General features: G+C 39.5%; 1 protein-coding gene across 4 annotated transcripts in view; it reads right to left on the bottom strand.

Moving 5' to 3' along the window:
• LOC129017143 (ubiquitin carboxyl-terminal hydrolase 6-like) overlaps positions 1-20,223 on the bottom strand; it is a 51,870-nt gene that overhangs the window by 12,366 nt on the left and 19,281 nt on the right. For all 4 annotated transcript variants that reach the window (XM_063656602.1, XM_063656604.1, XM_063656603.1 and 1 more), the window contains 8 exons: positions 19,992-20,097; positions 18,381-18,554; positions 17,665-17,839; positions 17,068-17,219; positions 16,038-16,149; positions 14,466-14,677; positions 7,330-7,514; positions 1,412-1,489 (listed from right to left, as the gene is read on the bottom strand). In XM_063656602.1, coding sequence (XP_063512672.1) covers positions 1,412-1,489; positions 7,330-7,514; positions 14,466-14,677; positions 16,038-16,149; positions 17,068-17,219; positions 17,665-17,839; positions 18,381-18,554; positions 19,992-20,097 — 1,194 coding nt within the window. The remainder of the gene's footprint in view (positions 1-1,411; positions 1,490-7,329; positions 7,515-14,465; positions 14,678-16,037; positions 16,150-17,067; positions 17,220-17,664; positions 17,840-18,380; positions 18,555-19,991; positions 20,098-20,223) is intronic.

Consider the following 20,223-nt stretch of genomic DNA (forward strand, 5'->3'; position numbering starts at 1 on the left):
GGAGATGGGGTAGGGGAGGAGGATATAATAAAGTCATGGTTCCAATGCCTACATTATTAATATTATTATTATTTTTCTTGAGATGGAGCCTCGCTCTGTCACCTGGGCTGGAGTGCAGTGGCACGATCTGGGCTCACTGCCAGCTCTGCCTCCCGGGTTCAAGCAATTCTCCAGCCTCAGCCTTCCAAGTAGCTGGGACTACAGGTGCCCGCCACCATGTCTGGCTAATTTTTTGTATTTTTAGTAAGAGATGGGGTTTCACCGTGTTAGCCAGGATGGTCTCAATCTCCTGACCTTATGATCTGCCCACCTCCGCCTCCCAAAGTGCTGGGATTACATGCGTGAGCCACCACGCCCGACCAATGCCTACTTTAGACTCAGTTTACTAAGTCTATCGCAGTTCTCTAAAGGTGGACTTTAGTATCATTAGGCACTTTCCCTGCTGTAACAGCAATGACCAATCAATCTCTGTAACTCTTTAAAATCCAAGAACAGATTTCCAGCAAAGTCTAGTAAAGACTAAGATCTACTGTGCTCAGAACTGGCAAACTTATTTATATTTAAGGAGAGGCTTGGCATGGTGGCTCACACCTATAATCTAAGCACTTTGGGAGGCTGAGGTGGGTGGATCACCTGAGGTCAGGAGTTCGAGACCAGTCTAACATGGCGAAACCCCATTTCTACTAAAAATGCAAAAATTAGCTGGGTACAGTGGTGTGCACCTGTAGTCCCAGCTACTCGGGAGGCTAACGCAGGAGAATTGCTTGAACCTGGGAGGCAGAGGTTGCAGTGAGCCGAGATTGAGCCACTGCACCCCAGCCTGGGCAACAGAGTGAGACTCCATCTCAGAACAAAACAAAACAAAACAAAACAAAAAAGGAGAGGTGAAGTTATAGAGTAATAAATGTTTATCACAAGCTATGAATTGGTATGGACTGTAGTTTATAAAACCAGCTAAGTCTCAAAAGCAAAACTTATCTATTGACCTCAAAAGGAAGTGAAAAACATTTTTTGAGACAGAGTTTCAGTCTTGTTGCCCAGGCTGGAGTGCAATGGCACAAACTTGGCTCACTGCAACTTCCGCCTCCTGGGTTCAAGTGATTCTCCTGCCTCAGTCTCCCAAGTAGCTGAGATTACAGGCACATATCACCACGCCCCACTAATTTTTGTATTTTTAGTAGAGATGGGGTGTTACCAGGTTAGGCTGGTCTCAAACTCCTGATCTCAGGTAATCCACCTGCCTCGGCTTCCCAAAGTGATGGGATTACAGGCGTGAGCCACCGTGCCCAGCCACAATTCTTAAATTTCTCATTATTCACTATTTACTTCTCAAAATTGGAAATCTTAGGAAAACTGTATCATATCTAAAGCTGAAATTCTACTAATGTAATTCTTTTGCAGGTCACTTTACCTATACTCTGGGCACCAAGCACAGGAGTTCCCATCTTTCTGCACAACTCGTAGAGTGAATGGATATTGACAGCCGATACTGTCATCATGGAAAGAGAAGAGAACAAAAAGAGTGTAAGAAGCATTTCTGGTTCGAGGTCCAACTCCTTTTCATCTTCTCTTGAAGTAATCCTAGGAAGGGGCATTTGTCACAGCAGTATGCTCATGTTGACAGCTCAACGTTACTTACCCTAATCCATTAGCTGCAGCCCAGTACCAAATACACTCTGGCTTCCCATCCTCTATCTGGGCTTACAGAAGGGTAGACATACGACTGCCAGATGTCTCTAAGGGAGCCATGTGGCCCATGAAAATTTTACAAGATAAGCTAATCATGAAATCAAATACCAATTATCCTTCAGCCTTAATTCTATCAGAGGATTTAATTCACATTAAACTAAAATAATTAGATCTTTCCATGACAAGAACACTGACACATTGCAGAAAGCTGTATGTTTAGAAGTCTTCTTGAATCAGAATCGCTGATGTGGTACATGCTAAGTACTGCCTTAACTACTCAGAGTTATAAGCTACATACCATTTTTGGAGTAACTTCTTTTTTTTAAGTATACTTTAAGTTTTAAGGTACATGTGCACAACGTGCAGGTTAGTTACATATGTATACATGTGCCATGTTGGTGTGCTGCACCCATCTCACACCAGTTAGAATGGCGATCATTAAAAAGTCAGGAAACAACAGGTGCTGGAGAGGATGTGGAGAAATAGGAACACTTTTACACTGTTGGTGGGACTGTAAACTAGTTCAACCATTGTGGAAGTCAGTGTGGCGATTCCTCAGGGATCTAGAACTAGAAATACCATTTGACCTAGCAATCCCATTACTGGGTATATACCCAAAGGATTATAAATCATGCTGCTCTAAAGACACATGCACACGTATGTTTTATCGCGGCACTATTCACAATAGCAAAGACTTGGAACCAAGCCAAATGTCCAACAACGATAGACTGGATTGAGAAAATGTGGCGCATATACACCATGGAGTAACTTCTTTTAACTGCCAATGATTATGTCAAGATGGCCCTGTGGATTTTCCAACTTTTAAAAAAATTTACTCATCCTTGCCCTAACAAGGAGCAGTGCAACAATTTATACGTATTATTGAAACATAAGCTGTACACCTTAGATGCATGTAAAATTCCTACTTGTCAATTATAGTTCAATAAAGCTGGGGGTGGGGGAGAAGGAAGCAATGCAAGGAATATAACATAAGAGTGGCATACTTTACAGCTCATCTGGCAACTGATAGGAGTTATTACATGGGCTATTAAAGGTAATGAAACCATGATAAAGAGTCACTGTAAGGGCAAAAGTGAGAATCACATCTGGCATAGGAGTTCCCATCTTTCTGCATAACTCATCCAGTGAATGATCACTGATAGACTGTACTGTCTAGTACCATGTCCAACTCAGGCCAGCAATAAATGAGGAATCAAAAGAAAGATAACAGGATAAAACAACCGAGTAGCACTCTCACAGAAAGCTGTGCAGCACTTCTCTTCTGAAAATTTCTTTTACCTTTTGCCCTAACTGAATGAAGCCTGGCTTTCTTGAGAATCCTGCTCCCCCTGCAGACTTTTTCCATTTTTCTTTTTGAGATGGGGTATCACTCTTGTTGCCCAGGCTGGAGTGCAATGGCATGATTATGGCTCACAGCAGCCTCCACCTTTCTGGGCTCAGGTGATCCTCCCACATCAGCCTCCCAAGTAGCTAGGATTACAGGCATGCACCACCATACCTGGCTAATGTTTACATTTTTTGTAAAGATGGCATTTTGCCATGTTGTCCAGCCTGGACTTGAACTCCTGGGCTCAAGTGATCCTCCTGCCTCAGCCTCCTAAAGTGCTGGGATTACAGGCTTGAGTCACCACATACTACTCTCTGCACTTTTTTTTCTAATACATTCCAGAACCTGGAGGTAAAATAGATCTCTTCCTTATTCCTATGCCACTTGTACATGATCTCTTCTTCCTTCCTTTTCTAAAACATTCCAGCTTTTTTGTAGCATGTGCTACTGAATTATGCCACCGGCTATTCCTCCTTGGAAGGTACATATCTTCTTTACTAACTAAAGATTGTAGCACCCAGTTCACTGTGTTTTTTCTCCACCACTTCTCCTGTTATTATTCTTGGTGACATCAACATCAATGCAATTAATACAACAGTAACTTGGTCTTCTCTCTTCCAACAATAACTTCCCCCACCCCATATGTAAACCCTCTCCAAATGTCATATTCTAGACCTTGTGAATACAAACTTTTCTGCCTCCAAAATCTCAATTCCCAGTATCCTACTTTGCAACCACAACCTCCTATCTTTTTAGGTTACTTACTTATTCAAACATCCCTATTCTAATGATTCTTTCACCCAAGAGAAACCTCCAATCGCTGCCTTGAAATGCTCACTTGCCTCTTTACCCACTGTCCCTGAAAATAATCACTCTTCTACATAGACCCTTAATTCCAGGATTTTGTCCATTTCATCTAAAATTTCCAATTTATTGACATAAACACTCAAGAAGTTGAGAACTATACAATGAACACCCCATGTATTCATTACCCAACTCTAAAAATCATCAACTCCAGGCCACTCTTATTTCATCCATAACTTTACCAAGTACCACTAGAATCAGGTGAGAGCTACCATGCCTGGCTATCTTTTTTAATGTCCAAAGGACCATTCTCTGTTTAACCCACTCCAATCTCTACTCCTTTACCTATACTAATATAGCTTTCACAAAGATCACCAAAGACCATGTTATCAAATCCAGTGGGCAATTCCCAGTCCTCTGTAGCATTTGAAACAACTATCACTCCTTTCTTGAAATACTTCCTTCACTTAACTCCTGGTTTTCTTCTTACATTACGGGCTGCTCCTTCTCAATCTCACTCTCTCTCTCTCTCTCTCTCTCTCTCTCTCTCTCTCTCTCTCTCTCTCTCAACAGCGTCTTGCTCTGTCACCCAGGCTGGAGTACAGTGGTGTGATCTCAGCTCACTGCAACTTCCACCTCCAGGGTTGAAGCGATTCTCATGCCTCAGCCACCCAAGTAGCTGGGATAACAGGCATGTACCACCATGCCTGGCTAATTTTTTGCATTTTTAGTAGAGATAGGGTTTTGCCATGTTGGGCAGGTTGGTCTTCAACTCCTGGCCTCAACTGATCCTCCCACCTCGGCCTCCCAAAGTGCTGGGATTACAGGCATGAGCCACTGCACCCAGCCTCGATCTCTTTTGATGCTTTTTTTCCCCTTTTCAATCTCTAAATGTCGGAATGCATATGAACTCAGTTCAGAGTTCATGTATAGATCATGGGAATCTTCTCTATTTAAATCTCACTCTCTAAATGTCAATCATCTGGTCTCAGGGCCTTAAATACCACCTATTTGTTGATGACATTTATATTTATATCTCCAGCAGAGGACATTCAAGTGAATTTCCCACTTGAATATATAATAGACTTCTTGAATTTAACTTCATTCCTGACTTTTCTTGCCAAAATCTGCTCCTTCCCCAGTTTTCCTTTTTCCATTAAATGGTACCACCATTCACAAACAATTGTTCAGGGTAAAAAGGCAGCCTGGGCCAGGTGCAGTGGCTCAGGCCTGTAATCCCACCACTTTGGGAGGCTGAGGTGGGATCATGAGGTCAGGAGATTGAAACCATCCTGGACAACATGGTGAAACCCTGTCTCTACTAAAAATACAAAAATTAGCCGAGTGTGGTGGCGTGCACCTGTACTCCCAGCTACTCGGGAGGCTGAGGCAGAAGAATTGCTTGAACCTGGGAGGCAGAGGTGCAGTGAGCCGAGATCATGCCACTGCACTCCAGCCTGGCGACAGGGCAAGACTGCATTCCCCACCCCCCCACAAAAAAAAGAAGTCAGCCTGGATTCCTCTTTCCCTATACTCCACATCAATTCATTAGCAAGTCCTGGGAAAAGCCCTCATCTAGAAGCTCTTTCATTCAATTACTTGACTTCAAATTTAATCTTGTCCAACTTTCATCTTTACTAAACACAACATTCGTTAACTAAACTGCTTATCTATTATTTGCAGTTTTCCTTTAGGATTTATTTAAATCTTAAAATAAATATTCTAAATAATTATTTATTTAAATAACTTATTTTGGCCGGGCGCGATGGCTCATTCCTGTAATCCCAGCACTTTGGGAGGCTGAGGCGGGCAGATCACTGGAGGTCAGGAGTTTGAGACCAGCCTGGCCAACCTGGTGAAACCCTGCCTGTACTAAAAATACAAAAACTAGGCAGGCATGGTTGTGGGCACCTGTAATCTCAGTGACTCAGGAGGCTGAGGCAGAAGAATCACTTGAACCCGGGAGGTGGAGGTTGCATTGAGCCAAGATCATGCCACTGCACTCCAGCCTGGGTGACACAATGAGACTCCGTCTCAAAAAAATACAAAATAAAAATAAATAAATAATTTATTTAAATAAAGATTTATTTAAATCTTTAAATTCAAATCTGCCCAGGTGTGGTGGCTCACACCTATAATACCAGTACTTTGGGAGGTCGAGGTACTGGTATTGATCACTTGAGGCCAGGAGTTCGAGATCAGCCTGGCCAACATGGTGAAACCCTGCCTCTACTAAAAATACAAAAATTAGCTGGGTGTGGTTGGAAGCATCTGTAATTCCAGCTACTCAGGTGTCTGAGGTGTAAGAATCACTTGAACCTGGAGGCAGAGTTTGCAGTGAACCAAAATCACACCACTGCATTCCAGCCCGGGTGACAAATTAAGAATCTGTCTCAAAAAAAAAAAAAAAAAAAGATGTATTTATCCTAAGCCCTACCCTAATCATCAAAAGACCCCATATCATAACAAATAAGTAAAGAACTTTTTTTAGTTACCATAAAACAGAACTCTCATTTGTACCATGATGGTAAGAAAATGATCTACAGGCTGGGTGCGGTGGCTCACGCCTGTAATCCCAGCACTTTGGGAGGCTGAGGCAGGCAGATCACCTGAGGTTGGGAATTTGAGACCAGCCTGACCAACATGGAGAAACCCCATCTCTACCAAAAAAAACAAAATTAGCCAGGCATGGTGGTGCATGCCTGTAATCCCAGCTACTCAGGAGGCTGAGGCAGGAGAATCATTTGAACCCAGGAGTTGGAGGTTGCAGTGAGCCAGGATCATGCCATTGCACTCCAACCTGGGCAACAAGAGGAGAACTCTGTCGTAAAGAAAAGAAAAGAAAAGAAAAGAAAGAAAATGATCTACAATTTGATTGAGATAAAAATAAGACATCATCACAATCCCAAAAATTATTCAGAGTAAATGCATTTACTAATCAAATAGAACAGTGGTAGGAAAAAGGGAAAGAAAACAGAAAATGTTAATTATTTTAATCTAGATTTATGAAATTACTTCACATTAAAATGACATGCTAAGGGAAAAAGAAAAAAGAATGACATGGTATGGAAATAATCCAACAGAATTATTTTTTGTATCATGAGACTTTTTCAGAGTTCATTTATGCAGTTACTCTCATCCTGAATTTCAGAGGACTGAGATTATACAAATTTTCTGGTGAATTCATACTCTCTACTTTTGCAACACAGAAGACAAGGATATTACTTGAAGCATTAGCAGGACGAATTCAGGCAAAAGATTAGAGAATGGAAGGATTATTAGACACTAGAATGTTTGGCAAAAGGAAGCTGTATCGTCTCTCCTACTCCAAATATCAAACCAAATGGTTGAATTGTATGCTCTCTGAGTGGTTCTTCCAAGAGTGATTAAGTTGCCATAGGCTGGGTCCTATCAGTCATGTAGAATTCATATAAATTATTTTTCTAGAGTTTGGAAACCACAGGTTAAGATGGATCCCCTGAACTCACCGATCCTGGGCATGATTACTAGCTTCCTGAGGTGGGAGTGGGCTCGCTAACCAGGATACTTGCATCCAAACCGCATCATATAGGTCTTTCTTCCGGGTATGTACAGTACATGGAACAATCAATGGCATTCCAAAGAGGCTGGGGCTATTCTCCTGAGGTGACAGGAAATACAGTTCTGTCCTCATCTGTATGTATAAACGAGAATAGAGAGTTGAGAAGACAGGCCTCTGATTCCTCCCTTTAGTTCTTCTAACCCTGCCAATGACAGGCATTATCACCGTTTCAGATTAGTCACTATCACATTCTTCTCTATGTTTATAAAACCATCTTTATTGACACAAAGAGAACAGTTACGGTGGAGTCATTAAAAGCGCTGAGGTATTGCCAGTTTTAGAATTGTTGTCTATTCTAACAAACTTGGGTTTCAGCAATTAATATATTCAAACCAGTTTTCTCTGATAAACATTTCTCACATACACTGAATCACATGTAAAAACTAGTAATAGCTTCATAGCTAAAGGCTTTTAAACAATTAAGACTCTTTCTTTCTCCAGAAAATATGCCAGTAAGCTTGGTGTGGTGGCTCATGCCTGTAATCCCAGCACTTTGGGAGGCTGAGGCAAGAGGATCCCTTGAGCCCAGGAGTTTGAGATCAGAATGGGCAATGTAGGGAGACCCCATCTTTATAAAGAAATAAATACAATTAGCTGGGCATGGCGGCATGTGTCTGTAGTCTCAGCTATACAGGAGGCTGAGGTGAGAGGATTGCTTGAGACTGGCAAGTTGAGGGTACAGTGAGCTGTGATTGTGCCACTACACTCCAGCCTGGAAGGTAGAGTGAGACCTGTCTCAAAAAAGAAAAAGAAATGAAAAGATGCCAGTGGAAAAAAAAAAAAAAAAAAAAGACTCTCTCAACTATAGTTTTCTAGGGATAAGCTGTTGATAGTGGTTGTTGGAGTGGCAATTCCCAAAGTTTTGGAGATTTGTGAAACCTAGTAATCCTATTTTGTAACAAGCTTATCCACCTTCCTAAAAGCAGTTAAGTGATTTTAATCTTTTTTGTTTCTGTTTTTTAAATACAGGATAGGATAAAAGTAAGGTAAAGTTTTTAAAAATTTGCTTTGAGTATGTTAAAGAGATATTTATGATATTCCTTAATATAGAGATACTGCACAGAATTATCCTGGAAATGGCTGTTTAATAAACATTTAGTATAATGGAATGGTTGGTGGGAGTGGCAGGTTATCCAAAGCTGCTGAACCTTTGAACATTTAATTCCCTAAGAAGTTTGGTATTTATTGAGTAGTTAGAAAAGCTAAATCAACAACTTGTCAACTCACTAGGGGTTAAGTTAGCTAGTTTCTAAGTAAAAAGACCCTTCTTTATTCAGATTATTAAGCATTTTATTTTGTCATTTTCATTTAAGCTTAAATACATAATTTTAAGACTGTATTTCATATGCTACTATTATTATAAGACCCAGAGAAATCCAGACAGAGTTCAGTACAAATATTTTATAAAATTTTAAAACATAGCTAAACCCACACAATTTTCATCCTCTCATTAAGGAACTTCTCCTAGTGCCCTAGGGCCCATAGTTTCTCAGTTACTACTGAGATAAATTCTACTCCCAGTTATTAACATGGTCAGAAACTTCCAGCCAGGGCCAGGTGCAGTGGCTCACGCCTGTAATTCCAGCACTTCGGGAGGCCGAGGCAGGCGGATCATGAGGTCAGGAGTTCGAGACCAGCCGGTCAATATGGTGAAACCCTGTCTCTACTAAAAATACAAAAATTATCTGGGCATGGTGGCAGGTGCCTGTAGTCCCAGCTACTTGGGAGGCTGAGGCAGGAGAATCACTTGAACCCAGGAGGCAGAGAGTACAGTGAGCCAAAATCATGACATTGCACTCCAGCCTGGGCTGGGTGACAATAGCAAGACTCTACCCCCCCCCGAAAAAAAAGTAAAAAAGAAACCTTAAACCAAGGGCTACTAATTCAGAGAAAAACAAAAATCAGAGGTAAAAGCGTACATTTCTGGCTGGACGTGGTGCCTCATGCCTGTAATTTCAGCACTTCGGGAGGCCAAGGTGGGTGGATCACCTGAGGTCGGGAGTTCGAGACCAGCCTAACCAACATAGAGAGACCCTGTCTCTACTGAAAATACAAAATTAGCCGGGCGTGGTGGCGCATGCCTCTAATGCCAGCTACTCGGGAAGCTGAGGCAGGAGAATCACTTGAACACAGGAGGCGGAGGTTGCGGTGAGTTGAGATCGTGTCACTGCACTCCAGCCTGGGCAACAAGAGTGAAACTCCATTGCAAAAAAAAAAAAAAAAAAAAAGTACATTTCAAATAATTATCACAAAGCAACTAGCTTTCCATTATCACTGAGTTTAAGAAACAGAATATAGTGAGCACTCAAAAGCCTCCCATTTGCTTCCTCCAAATCACAAATTCTCCCTTCCTCACAAAGGTAACCATTATTCTAAATGTTACAGTAATCACTTTCTTGCTTTTCTTTACAGTTTTATATCCTATGCAGAAGTCAATAAACACTAGATTTCATTTTCCGTGTTTTAAAAGTTTTTATATTTATAAATAGAATTACTTAATTTGTTTTTTTTGTTTGTTTTTTGAAACAGGGTCTAGCTCTGTCATCCAGGCTGGAGCACAGTGGTGTGATCTCAGCTTGCTGCAACCTCCACTTTCTGGGCTTGAGAGATTCTCTTGCCTCAGCCTCCCAAGTAGCTGGGACTACAGGTGTGTGGCACCACGCCAGCTAATTTCTGTATTTTCTGTAGAGATGGGGTTTCACCATGTTGCCCAGGCTGGTCTTAAACTCCTGGGCTCAAGCAATCGGCCCACCTCAGCCTCCCAAAATGCTGAGATTACAGGTGTGAGCCACTGTGCCTAGCCTAATTCTTTTTTGTCTGGCTTCTTTCCATCAACATTAGGTTTATGAGATTCATTTATACTGGATATAACTACAAGTCCATTCATTTTCATTCCTGTATAATGTTCTATTATCTTAATATATCTCAACTTCCCAATCCCTTCTACAACTAATGGACATGTAATATGTTCATTTTGGGGCTACTATAGATAACGCTGCTATGAATATTCTTGTACATATCTCCTGGTACACATATCTTTTGGGTGGATACCTACAGGTAGAACTGCTTATCTTTAACTAGAAAATTGTATTCCAAAGTAGTTGTATTAATTTATATTCTCATCAGCATGAGAGTTCCTGTTGCTCTACTTAGCAACCCTGCCAGTCTGTTTAATTTTACCTGTTCAGGTGAGTGCACTGATATCATAATATTGTTTTAATTTACATTACACTGATTACTAGTGTCATTGATCGCTTTTTTTTTTTTTTTTGAGATGGAGTCTCGCTCTGTTGCCCAGCCTGGAATGCAATGTTATAATCTCGGCCCACTGCAACCTCTACCTCTGGGGTTCAAGCGATTCTCCTGCCTCAGCCTAGCGAGTAGCTGGAACTATATTCGCCCACCACCACACCCAGTTAATTTTTGTATTTTTAGTAGAGACGGAGTTTCACCATATTGGCCAGGCTGGTCTTGAACTCCTGACCTTGTGACCCATCCATCTTGGCCTCTCAAAGTGCTGGGATTATAGGCCTGAGCCACCACACCCAGCCAGGTTATCAATTTTAATGAAGTCCAATTTAATCTTTTCTTTTATATGAGTAGTGTCAGGAATGTATTCACCATTATTATCTTCCAAGGGCTGTTTCATTGTTTTGCTTTCAAACTTAGCTCTGTAGACCACCTGGAATTGTGGTGAAAGGAAGGTGCCAAGTTTCATATGGATATCTAATTGTCCCAGCACCACCTGCTGAGAAAACTCTCTTTCTCTCACCATCCTGCAATGTTATCTTTGTTATAAATCAGGTGTTCATACATTTGTGAACTGGTTTCTGGACTCTCTATTCTATCCCAATGGTCTATTTGTCTTTTCTTGTACCAATATGACATTAAGTATCATATCTTTGTGAAATAAATCTTGATATCTGGATGATATCTAATCTTGATGATATCCTCATACCTTATTCTTTTTCGAGAGTATCTTGGTTATTCCTGATGCTTTGTATTTCCTCATGTGAGAATCAGCTTATAAACTCACACACCACACACACACACACACACACACACACACGAACACATGCAGACTTTGCATTTTTATTGGGATTGTGCAATATGTCATCTGTAGATTAGTTTGTAGAGAACTGATATCTTAAAATATCGAGTCTTCTAATCCATGAACATGGTTTACTCCTTCCAATATTTAAGTCTTCTTTAACTCCTATCAATATTTTATTTTCTATATAGATGTCTTATGTGTCATTTTTAAAGTTTATTCCTAGGTACTTAATTTTTCTCAGCATTTAATTTTTTTGATACTAAGATAAATAGTATCTGTAGTTGAGTTGAATGGTAGCCTCTAAAACAGTATATCCATGTTGTAACCCCTGGAACCAGTAAATGTGACCTAGTTTGGTAAAAGGATGTTTGTAGATATAATTAAGTTGAGGATGTCAAGATGAGATCATCCTGGATTATCTGGGTGGGCCCTAAATTCAATGACAAGTATCCTTATCAGAGAAAGAGAGAGAGAAGGCCATATGAAGAGGCAGGGATTGCAGTTATGCAGTCACAAGCCAAAGAATGCCTGAAGCCACCAGAGGTTAGAAGAGACAAGAAAGCATTCTCTCCTAGAACATTTGGAGGAAGCCCCCACCCTACTGAAACCTTGGTTTCAGACTTCTGGCCTCCAGAAGGTGAAAGAATAAATTTCTGGACCGGGTGCAGTGGCTCACACCTGTAAACCCAGCACTTTGGGAGGGCGAGGCAGGCAGATCACGAGGTCAGGTCAAGACCATCCTGGCCAAAATGGTGAAACCCCATCTCTACTAAAAATACAAAAATTAGCCAGGCATGGTAGCATGCGCCTGTAGTCCCAGCTACTTGGGAAGCTGAGGCAGGAGAATTGCTTGAACCCAGGAGATAGAGGCTACAGTGAGCCGAGATTGTGCCACTGCACTCCAGCCTGGGTGACACAGCGAGATTCCATAAAAAAAAAAAAAAAGAATGTATTTCTGTTGTTTAAAGCCACCAAATTTATGATAATTTGCTATAACAGTCCTAAGAAACCAATACAGTACCTTTTTTACAATTTCATTTTCTCTTGTTGCTGCTATACAATCGATTTACTTGATCTAGAAACCCTGCTTTCCTTTACTTTATTTTATTTACTTATTTTATTTATTTATTTATTTTTTTAGATGGAGTGTCACTCTTATCACCCACGCTGGAGTGCAATGGCATGATCTCGGCTCACAGCAACCTCCACCTCCCAGGTTCAAGCAATTCTCCTGCCTCAGCCTCCTGAGTAGCTGGGACTCCAGGTGTGTGACACCATGCCTGGCTGATTGTTTTATTTTTAATAGAGATGGAGTTTCACCATATTGGCCAGGCTGGTCTGAAACTCCTGACCTCATGATCCACCCACCTCGGCCTCCCAAAGTGCTGGGATTACAGGCATGAGCCACTGTGCCTGGCCTTTCCTTTCCTTTACAAAATTAGGACACTAAAGTCCAAAGAGCTCAATCAGCTATCTAGTGGCAGAATTAGAAATAAAACCTAGGTGGCTAAATTCCTAGTTCAGCACCCTTTCTACTCTACCAAGTTGCCACTATACCCGGAGACTACCTCTTTAACAATTATCCACTGACCACAGTTTTCAAACCTTCCTTTTTCTTTTTTACCAAAGAGTGAACCTTTAATGCAATAGTTATATATTAGACTATCAAGAGAGGAATTATGCACAACTTGATTTTGCCCAAGAACGTTCTTGTGTCCTCTAAGAAACAAAAAAAAAAACCCAAAACAAAAAACTTTTCCAAAGCCGTCCGCATTTATGTGGCAGTGAAGATGTACATACCTACATAAACACACAGGAAACATAAATTTTGTGTGTGTTGGTTTTTGTTTTTTTCTAATTTTTTAGAGACAAGGTCTCACTTATTGCCCAAGTTGGAGTGGAGTGGTTATTTACAGGTGTGAGCATTGTAGCATATTATAGCTTCAAAATCCTGTCCTCAAGGGTTCCTCCTAAACATGTCTGGCTTAGGAGATACTTTTTGTTTTTTTTTTTTGAGACAAAGTCTCGCTTTACCACCCAGGCTGGAGTGCTGTGGCACGATCTTGGCTCACTGCAACCTCCGTCTCCTGGGTTCAAGCAATTCTCCTGCCTCAGCCTCTCAAGAAGCTGAAACTACAGGCACACGCCATCATGCCCAGCTAATTTTTGTATTTTTAGTAGAGATGGGGTTTCACCATGTTGACCAGGCTGTTCTTGAAATCCTGACCTCAGGTGATCCACCTGCTTCAGCCTCCCAAAGTGCTGGGATTACAGGTGTGAGCCACTGCACCCGGCCATTTTCTTTCTTTCTTTTCTTTTTCCTTTTTTGAGACAGGGTCTTGCCCAGGCTGGAATGCAGTGGTGCAAGCAAGCATGGCTCACTGCAGCTTTGACCTCCTAGTCTCAAGTGATCCTCCTGCCTCAGCCTCCAGACTAGTTGAGACTATAGGCCCACACCATCATGGCTGCTTAGTTTAAAAAAAATTTTTTTTTTTGGTAGAGACGAGGTCTCACTATGTTGCCCAGGCTAGCCTTGAACTCCTGAGCTAAGGTGATCCCCCTGCTTCAGCCTCCCAAAGTGTTGGGATTACAGGTGTGAGCCACTGCACCTGGCCAGGAGACACAAATTTTTCAAGAAAGTAGTACTCAGATGCACTGACTATCCTGTTGCCTCTTAATATATGGATGAGGAATGTCATTTCATACATTAGCCATCATGAGTAATACTAAATCCTGGCTCTGATCACTTATATTAGCATATATAATACATTGAAAATGCATTCATAGCAACAGATTTTGAGGACAGGATAAAAAAGTAAAAAAATAAAATTTGTAAAAGTATTAAATTTTAAAAAATTAAAGAAAAAAAGAGAAGAAAATGCATTCAACGATGTTGCAAAGACAGAAAATGGCTATTTCACAAATGACACTAGCAAGACTGGCAGTGAGTTGCCTAACATTTAACTAACCATTTTTCGGTGGACTGCAATGAGGTAACCTGTAAAGGGGCCGTCAGGAAGAGATGGCATGTGACCATTAACCATTCCATTTGTGAAGTTCTTCTCAGTTCCACATGGCACAACAGCGTTTGGCATTCCACTGGGGACGAATATTGGTCGGGGTAGGTCCCCATTGGTAGTTAGGGTGGATGTTCCATTTGTAGATGGCGAAGAGAAGAAATCTACAAATTCAAAGATAAGTACAGCATCGTAAGCTTGTGGTATTTTCATCTTTGCTCTTTTCTCAAGTATCCTGAGGACCAGAGACAGTGTAGTCTCTTAACACAGGGCAGGGAGAAATCATAGTATAAATAACTCTAGATTTATTGGAAGATTTTAATTTCCAGTTTTACTTCCTTAACTCACACTTTTGACCAAATGAAAAGGAAAGAGTAACTGCTGGAAACTCTTAAGCAGAATTTTTGCAGAAACCTGTATCAGCACCATGTTGTAGCACACAAACAGTTCTACCACTTGTTTTCTTTTCCTTCTCTTCACCTTTGAAGACACTGTCCAATACGGTAAACTCTACCCAGATGTTACATTTAAAATTTAAATTAGGCTGGATGAGGCAGCTCACATTTGTAATCCTAGCACTTTGGGAGGCTGAGGTAGCAGATCCCTTGAGCCCAGGAGCTAGTGACCAGCCCAGGCAACATGGTGAAAACCCATCTCTACAAAAGATACACCACAGCTGGGCATGGTGGTACACATTTGTAGTTCCAGCTTCTTGGGAGGCTGAGGTGGGAGGATTGCTCCAGCCCATAAGGCAGAGGCTGCAGTGAGCCAAGATGATGCCACTGCACTCCAGGCTGGGTGACAGTGAGACCCTTTCTCAAAATAAATAAATAAAATAAAATAAAAATTAAAAATGCATTATTCTCAGTCACACTAGCCACATCTCGAGTGCTTAACAGTCCACGTGACTGGTGGATACTATATTGGATGGCAAAGATCACAGAAGTTCCCACCACTGCAGAATTCTATTGGACAGTGATGCTCTAAATTAAAACTAAAATTAGATCATCCACCAACTCACCGTCAGGACTATCTACCTACTACACATCAATGAGGGGAGCCTCATAAAGCCCTTTGTAGTTGGGGAATTAGCCTAATTGACCTAATTGTAAGTAACATAAAGAATAGACAAAGCATACTAGCGGTTAAAAGGACGCAGTGAGTGACCACATTAAATTACATATAATATTGGATTTCTTTCTAGCTATATCTATTGTTTATATTTTCTGGTAGTATGTTCCTCTCATACTAGCTGTTGCCATGTTAGTATTAGATAAAAGTTCAAAGAGATCTGAATTCCAAGAGTATGTTAGCTAACAACTACCTATCTAACTGAAGTCACTTGGGTTCTCTAAATTTTAGGTTTCTCATCTAAAAAATATGGAATAATCAGTAAGGTTTCCCTTGGGTTCCAAAACTCTTCTGCTATAATATCCTCTGCATGAACAAATATAATAAAGATGACAACTCTTAGACAAATATTTAAAGGTGCAATCATGAGAAGGAGTTCTAGTTCTATCTTACCTGTCTGTGTTGGACTAGAAGCTGAAATTGGAGATGCAGGGACAGGAATTTCAAATGCACACAAAAATCCACTCACTGAGAGTCCTACTTTTTGGTTGTCCTGAGGAAAGTTCTACAGAAACAGCAGCAAGATGAGAAGGGGGGGATGTTTCAGATAAAAAGGAAAAGTTCTCTCTCTAATGTGTTTCAAAAGAATGTCTTAGGTGCTTTCATCCGTAAAACCAACGAGATGATTGAATAATTTTTCAACTACATAAAGGATGAATGCTTGATAAAAATAACTGAAAACTAACCTCAATTGTTGAACTATTATCTCTTTTCACAGGAAGAAGTGTGTTGTATATGACTGACTTCTTCAGTTTTGTCCTTTGTTTCAGGGATCTAAATTCCAACCCTCAGACACCCCATTTTTGCATTTCATATTAAGAAAATGTCAATGAGGTGAGAGTGTGTTCAGAAATCCCAAAGATGAATATAAATAATACCAGTTGCAGGAGCTTAATTTAGAGTAGGCAATATATTTATTAGATTATTTGTTTCCCCAGCTGGTATGTAGAAAGACATGATTGGTGTCAATTTGTCTTTACTCTTAATTTCTTAGTGTGTTAAAAGACCAAGTATATATATTCATAAATACTAAAAACACACATTCATAAATACATAAAATACTTTAACCTAGGAAGAATTCTAGTAACAGTGGTAATATAGAAGAGCTGTGAAGTGTAATAGCAGCAGTCTTTGGAGGAAACCTATACTATAGTGACACAGCTAGAACACTCCATACAGGCAGCCTTACATATTTCCCTTCTTCAAAAATACCACCATCAGTATTATCCTTTTATTCTAGTAGAAAACTCTTTTAAGTTTCTGGGTTGGAAAACTTGGCATTTTTTGTTGTTGTTGTTGTTCAGTTTTCACTATGTTTTAGTATCTCTCTTGGTCACATAACCTAACAACTGATCATAATAATCGAGAAAAATATCATCTTTGAAGGATAGAATCAAAAGTTTCTTAGAGTAGTTAACATTACCTTTATGTTGGAATCATGTACTTCTGCTAGAAGGATTTGTTCTGAATTAAGTGCACAGAGATCACTCAGCTGTTTTTTTAAACCTGTGTACTTTTCATCCGTATTCAGTCTTAGTCCATACCGTACAGGGGTAGTACCATCTAACTTAATCACTAGTAAAGAGAAAAGATCTTTTATCAGTAAAATGCAGGTTTCATTGAAAGCCTTAAATGCTGTGTACAGATATATCTGACCTGTAAATATAATAGCAAATATTTCAGCCTAGAATTTTTATTTTATGTGTAAACACTAAAACAGATGGTACTTAGGGATAATATTAAGTGAAATCCGTATTTTTTTTGGTGTTCATCTGACATAAAAGTATGAGTGGCTTTGTGGGGTTTTAAAGAGAGTTGCTGGCATATTTGAAACCAAAAAAAAAATGCCCCAATCTACATCTTTCAAACCTCAAGTCATGCCTAAAATTAGCTTGCTCAGTTATAATATGCTGACTACCAGTCTTTATTTGTAAACAAATAACTATACTTACAAATTCAGGCTATTTAAATAAAGTAAATTTAATGGAGTCAAGTAATTTTTCAGAACTTTGTGACCTACCTGTTATTTCTAAGTGCATATCACTATCCATTGGTAGTGGCAAAGACAAAAAATTGAAAGGGTCAAATCGGACACTTATATGCCCACATGTCTTGCATTTGACTTGAGATCTTAGCTGCCCATGGAACAAATCCACAACAATTGATCTATTTCTTCCTAGATGGTTGTCCCAGGCCTAGCAATAAAAAAGATGAGAATTTTCTCTCAAAATCCATAAGAGAGGCATTTCTATATAAATTCACAGAAACTGGTTAAATATATTGCATTTAAATGTAAAGAATATAATCCTTACTCTTCATTTAACATAAAATATTAAATTGAGATGGAAAATCCTGTTTTTCATTTGTTCTTATCAAGGTAACCATGGTAAATATTAAAGTTATTTGTCCATTAACAATTATAAAGCATGCCTATAGGTCACTGTATACATTACTTTAACAATTAGGGGGACTCTTTAAATTCCACTGGATAATTATTCCTACATCCAGTCCCATCAAGTTTACCATGTGAAATGGCAACAGTTTTCTATATTCATTAAAGGTATTTTTGCTTTGGCATTATCGCATAACAATTAACCACAGGAACAGAAATTCCTTCATTTTCGCAGTAAAATTCTGATCTCAGGATAGTTTAGTTTGCATTTAAGTTGTGCTACATGTATTTGTGGCCAGAACATTTTGTCTATTGCTTACATTAGAAACTCAAAACTGACAAACCTCTGCAGCTACTTCCCAGTCTGGTCGGCCATCACTGTCCTTCAGTTCCACATATGGCTTTTCATGGACTCGGTTGAGATCTTCATGAAGACCATCCAAGAGAAAAGCCAGAAGTTCTTGGGAGTCTTGTTGCTGAAACCCATTAAACCTGGGAGCATATTTTGCTATGGTCCACTATAAATATAAGAGAAGTATCAGTCATTATTTCCTACCCATAAAATTTGGAATGAACATGTCGTATAATCCAATCAGAGCCATTGTAAGAAAATAAATAGTATAGTACTTAGTCTGCCTCCATTTCAACAAATGTATTTTGGATAATCATGAAATCTTTTGAATCTTAACATCAAATGACCAAAAAAAAAAAAAAAAAGAGAGAACTATTTTGGCCAATACTGTGTCCTAGGTCAGCATCATGTAAGCAAACTGTTCTTCAGGCACACAGATGTTATTTAAGACAGAAATACTAAAACAGCATTTGCTCACATTGAAAGACATCCTGTTCTATAATGTTTTACACATTTTTATATGCATATAAAATATGTATATTTTATAGGTACATAATATATACATAACATGCATAAAATAATGTGTATATAATAATACATAGCATGTATAAAATAATATGTGTATATATTATTTTATATAATGTAATGTTGTCTTCAACAATTACATTTTCTGGTCTGGTTGCATCCTAACTTTTATTAACTGCATTAGAATTATTTAGAGGGTACAAATTAATTAGAATAGTGCCTGGCAAGAGGTAAGTAGTCAAATGTGTAGCTGTTATAGTTAATAATTTGTAATATAAAAAGCTTTTGCTTTGTATTTAAATAAAAATAATGAATAATCCTAACTTCACTAAAATCTACTACATCTGATATTAATATAAAACTTATATTCATTAGTTTCATTCATTCATTCTTCTACTTTTTTTTTCTTTTTGGAGACAGAGTCTTACTCTGTTGCCCAGGCTGGAGTGCAGTGGTGCGATCTTGGCTCATTGCAAACACCACCTCCCAGGTTCAAGCATTTCTCGTGCCTCAGCTTCCCAAGTAGCTGGGATTACAAGCATGCACCACTATGCCTGGCTAATTTTTTTTAGTAGAGACAGGGTTTTGCCATGTTGCCCAAGTTGGTCTTGAGCTCCTGGCCTCAAGTGATCCACCCACCTCGGCCTCCCAAAGTGCTGAGATTACAGGCATGAGCCCCTGCTCCCAGCCTCCTTCTTTGTATTCTACAGATAGAACTATCTTAGTTGTGTTGAAAATGGATTGGATTGGATGTAGTTAAGAAGACTCTGAGGTCCACCTTGCAGTTAGAACACTGCTAATAGTGAAGTGTTACCAAAAAAGGTTTACTCTTCATATAAGATGTTTGACAAATTAGGAAAATGAATGACATCCCCAATTTAGAGTGTACCTTTGGTCTTTATCCTACCCACTACATATACAGTAGTATTTTGCAAATATTTAAACAAGCAAAAGAATTTGGCCTCTTGTTTATACCAAGTGAAGGATCCAAAAGGCTAAACACAAAAAACAAGTGCAGAAAAATGATTAAACAACTATTTAGGAATTAAATACTTTTATATTATTTTAACCTGCTTACCTGAAGCTTTAATGGGGCAACACTCTTCTGAGTTCCACTCCAAAGTTCCTGTACTAAATCACCATAGCATTTAGCCATATGCCCCTTCATACCAATGGGATTTGTCCTAGAAGTTTGAGAGGAAAATTTGTTGCCAAAGATTCTCATAAATTACAATCATGTGGGCACAAAAATGCCTAGCATCTCACATCAAAATATCTTTTCTTTTTGAAATAAGAGATGTATTCCTTGG

This window comes from Pongo pygmaeus, chromosome 19, assembly GCF_028885625.2.
Source record: "Pongo pygmaeus isolate AG05252 chromosome 19, NHGRI_mPonPyg2-v2.0_pri, whole genome shotgun sequence".
NCBI classification, from domain to species: domain Eukaryota; kingdom Metazoa; phylum Chordata; class Mammalia; order Primates; family Hominidae; genus Pongo; species Pongo pygmaeus.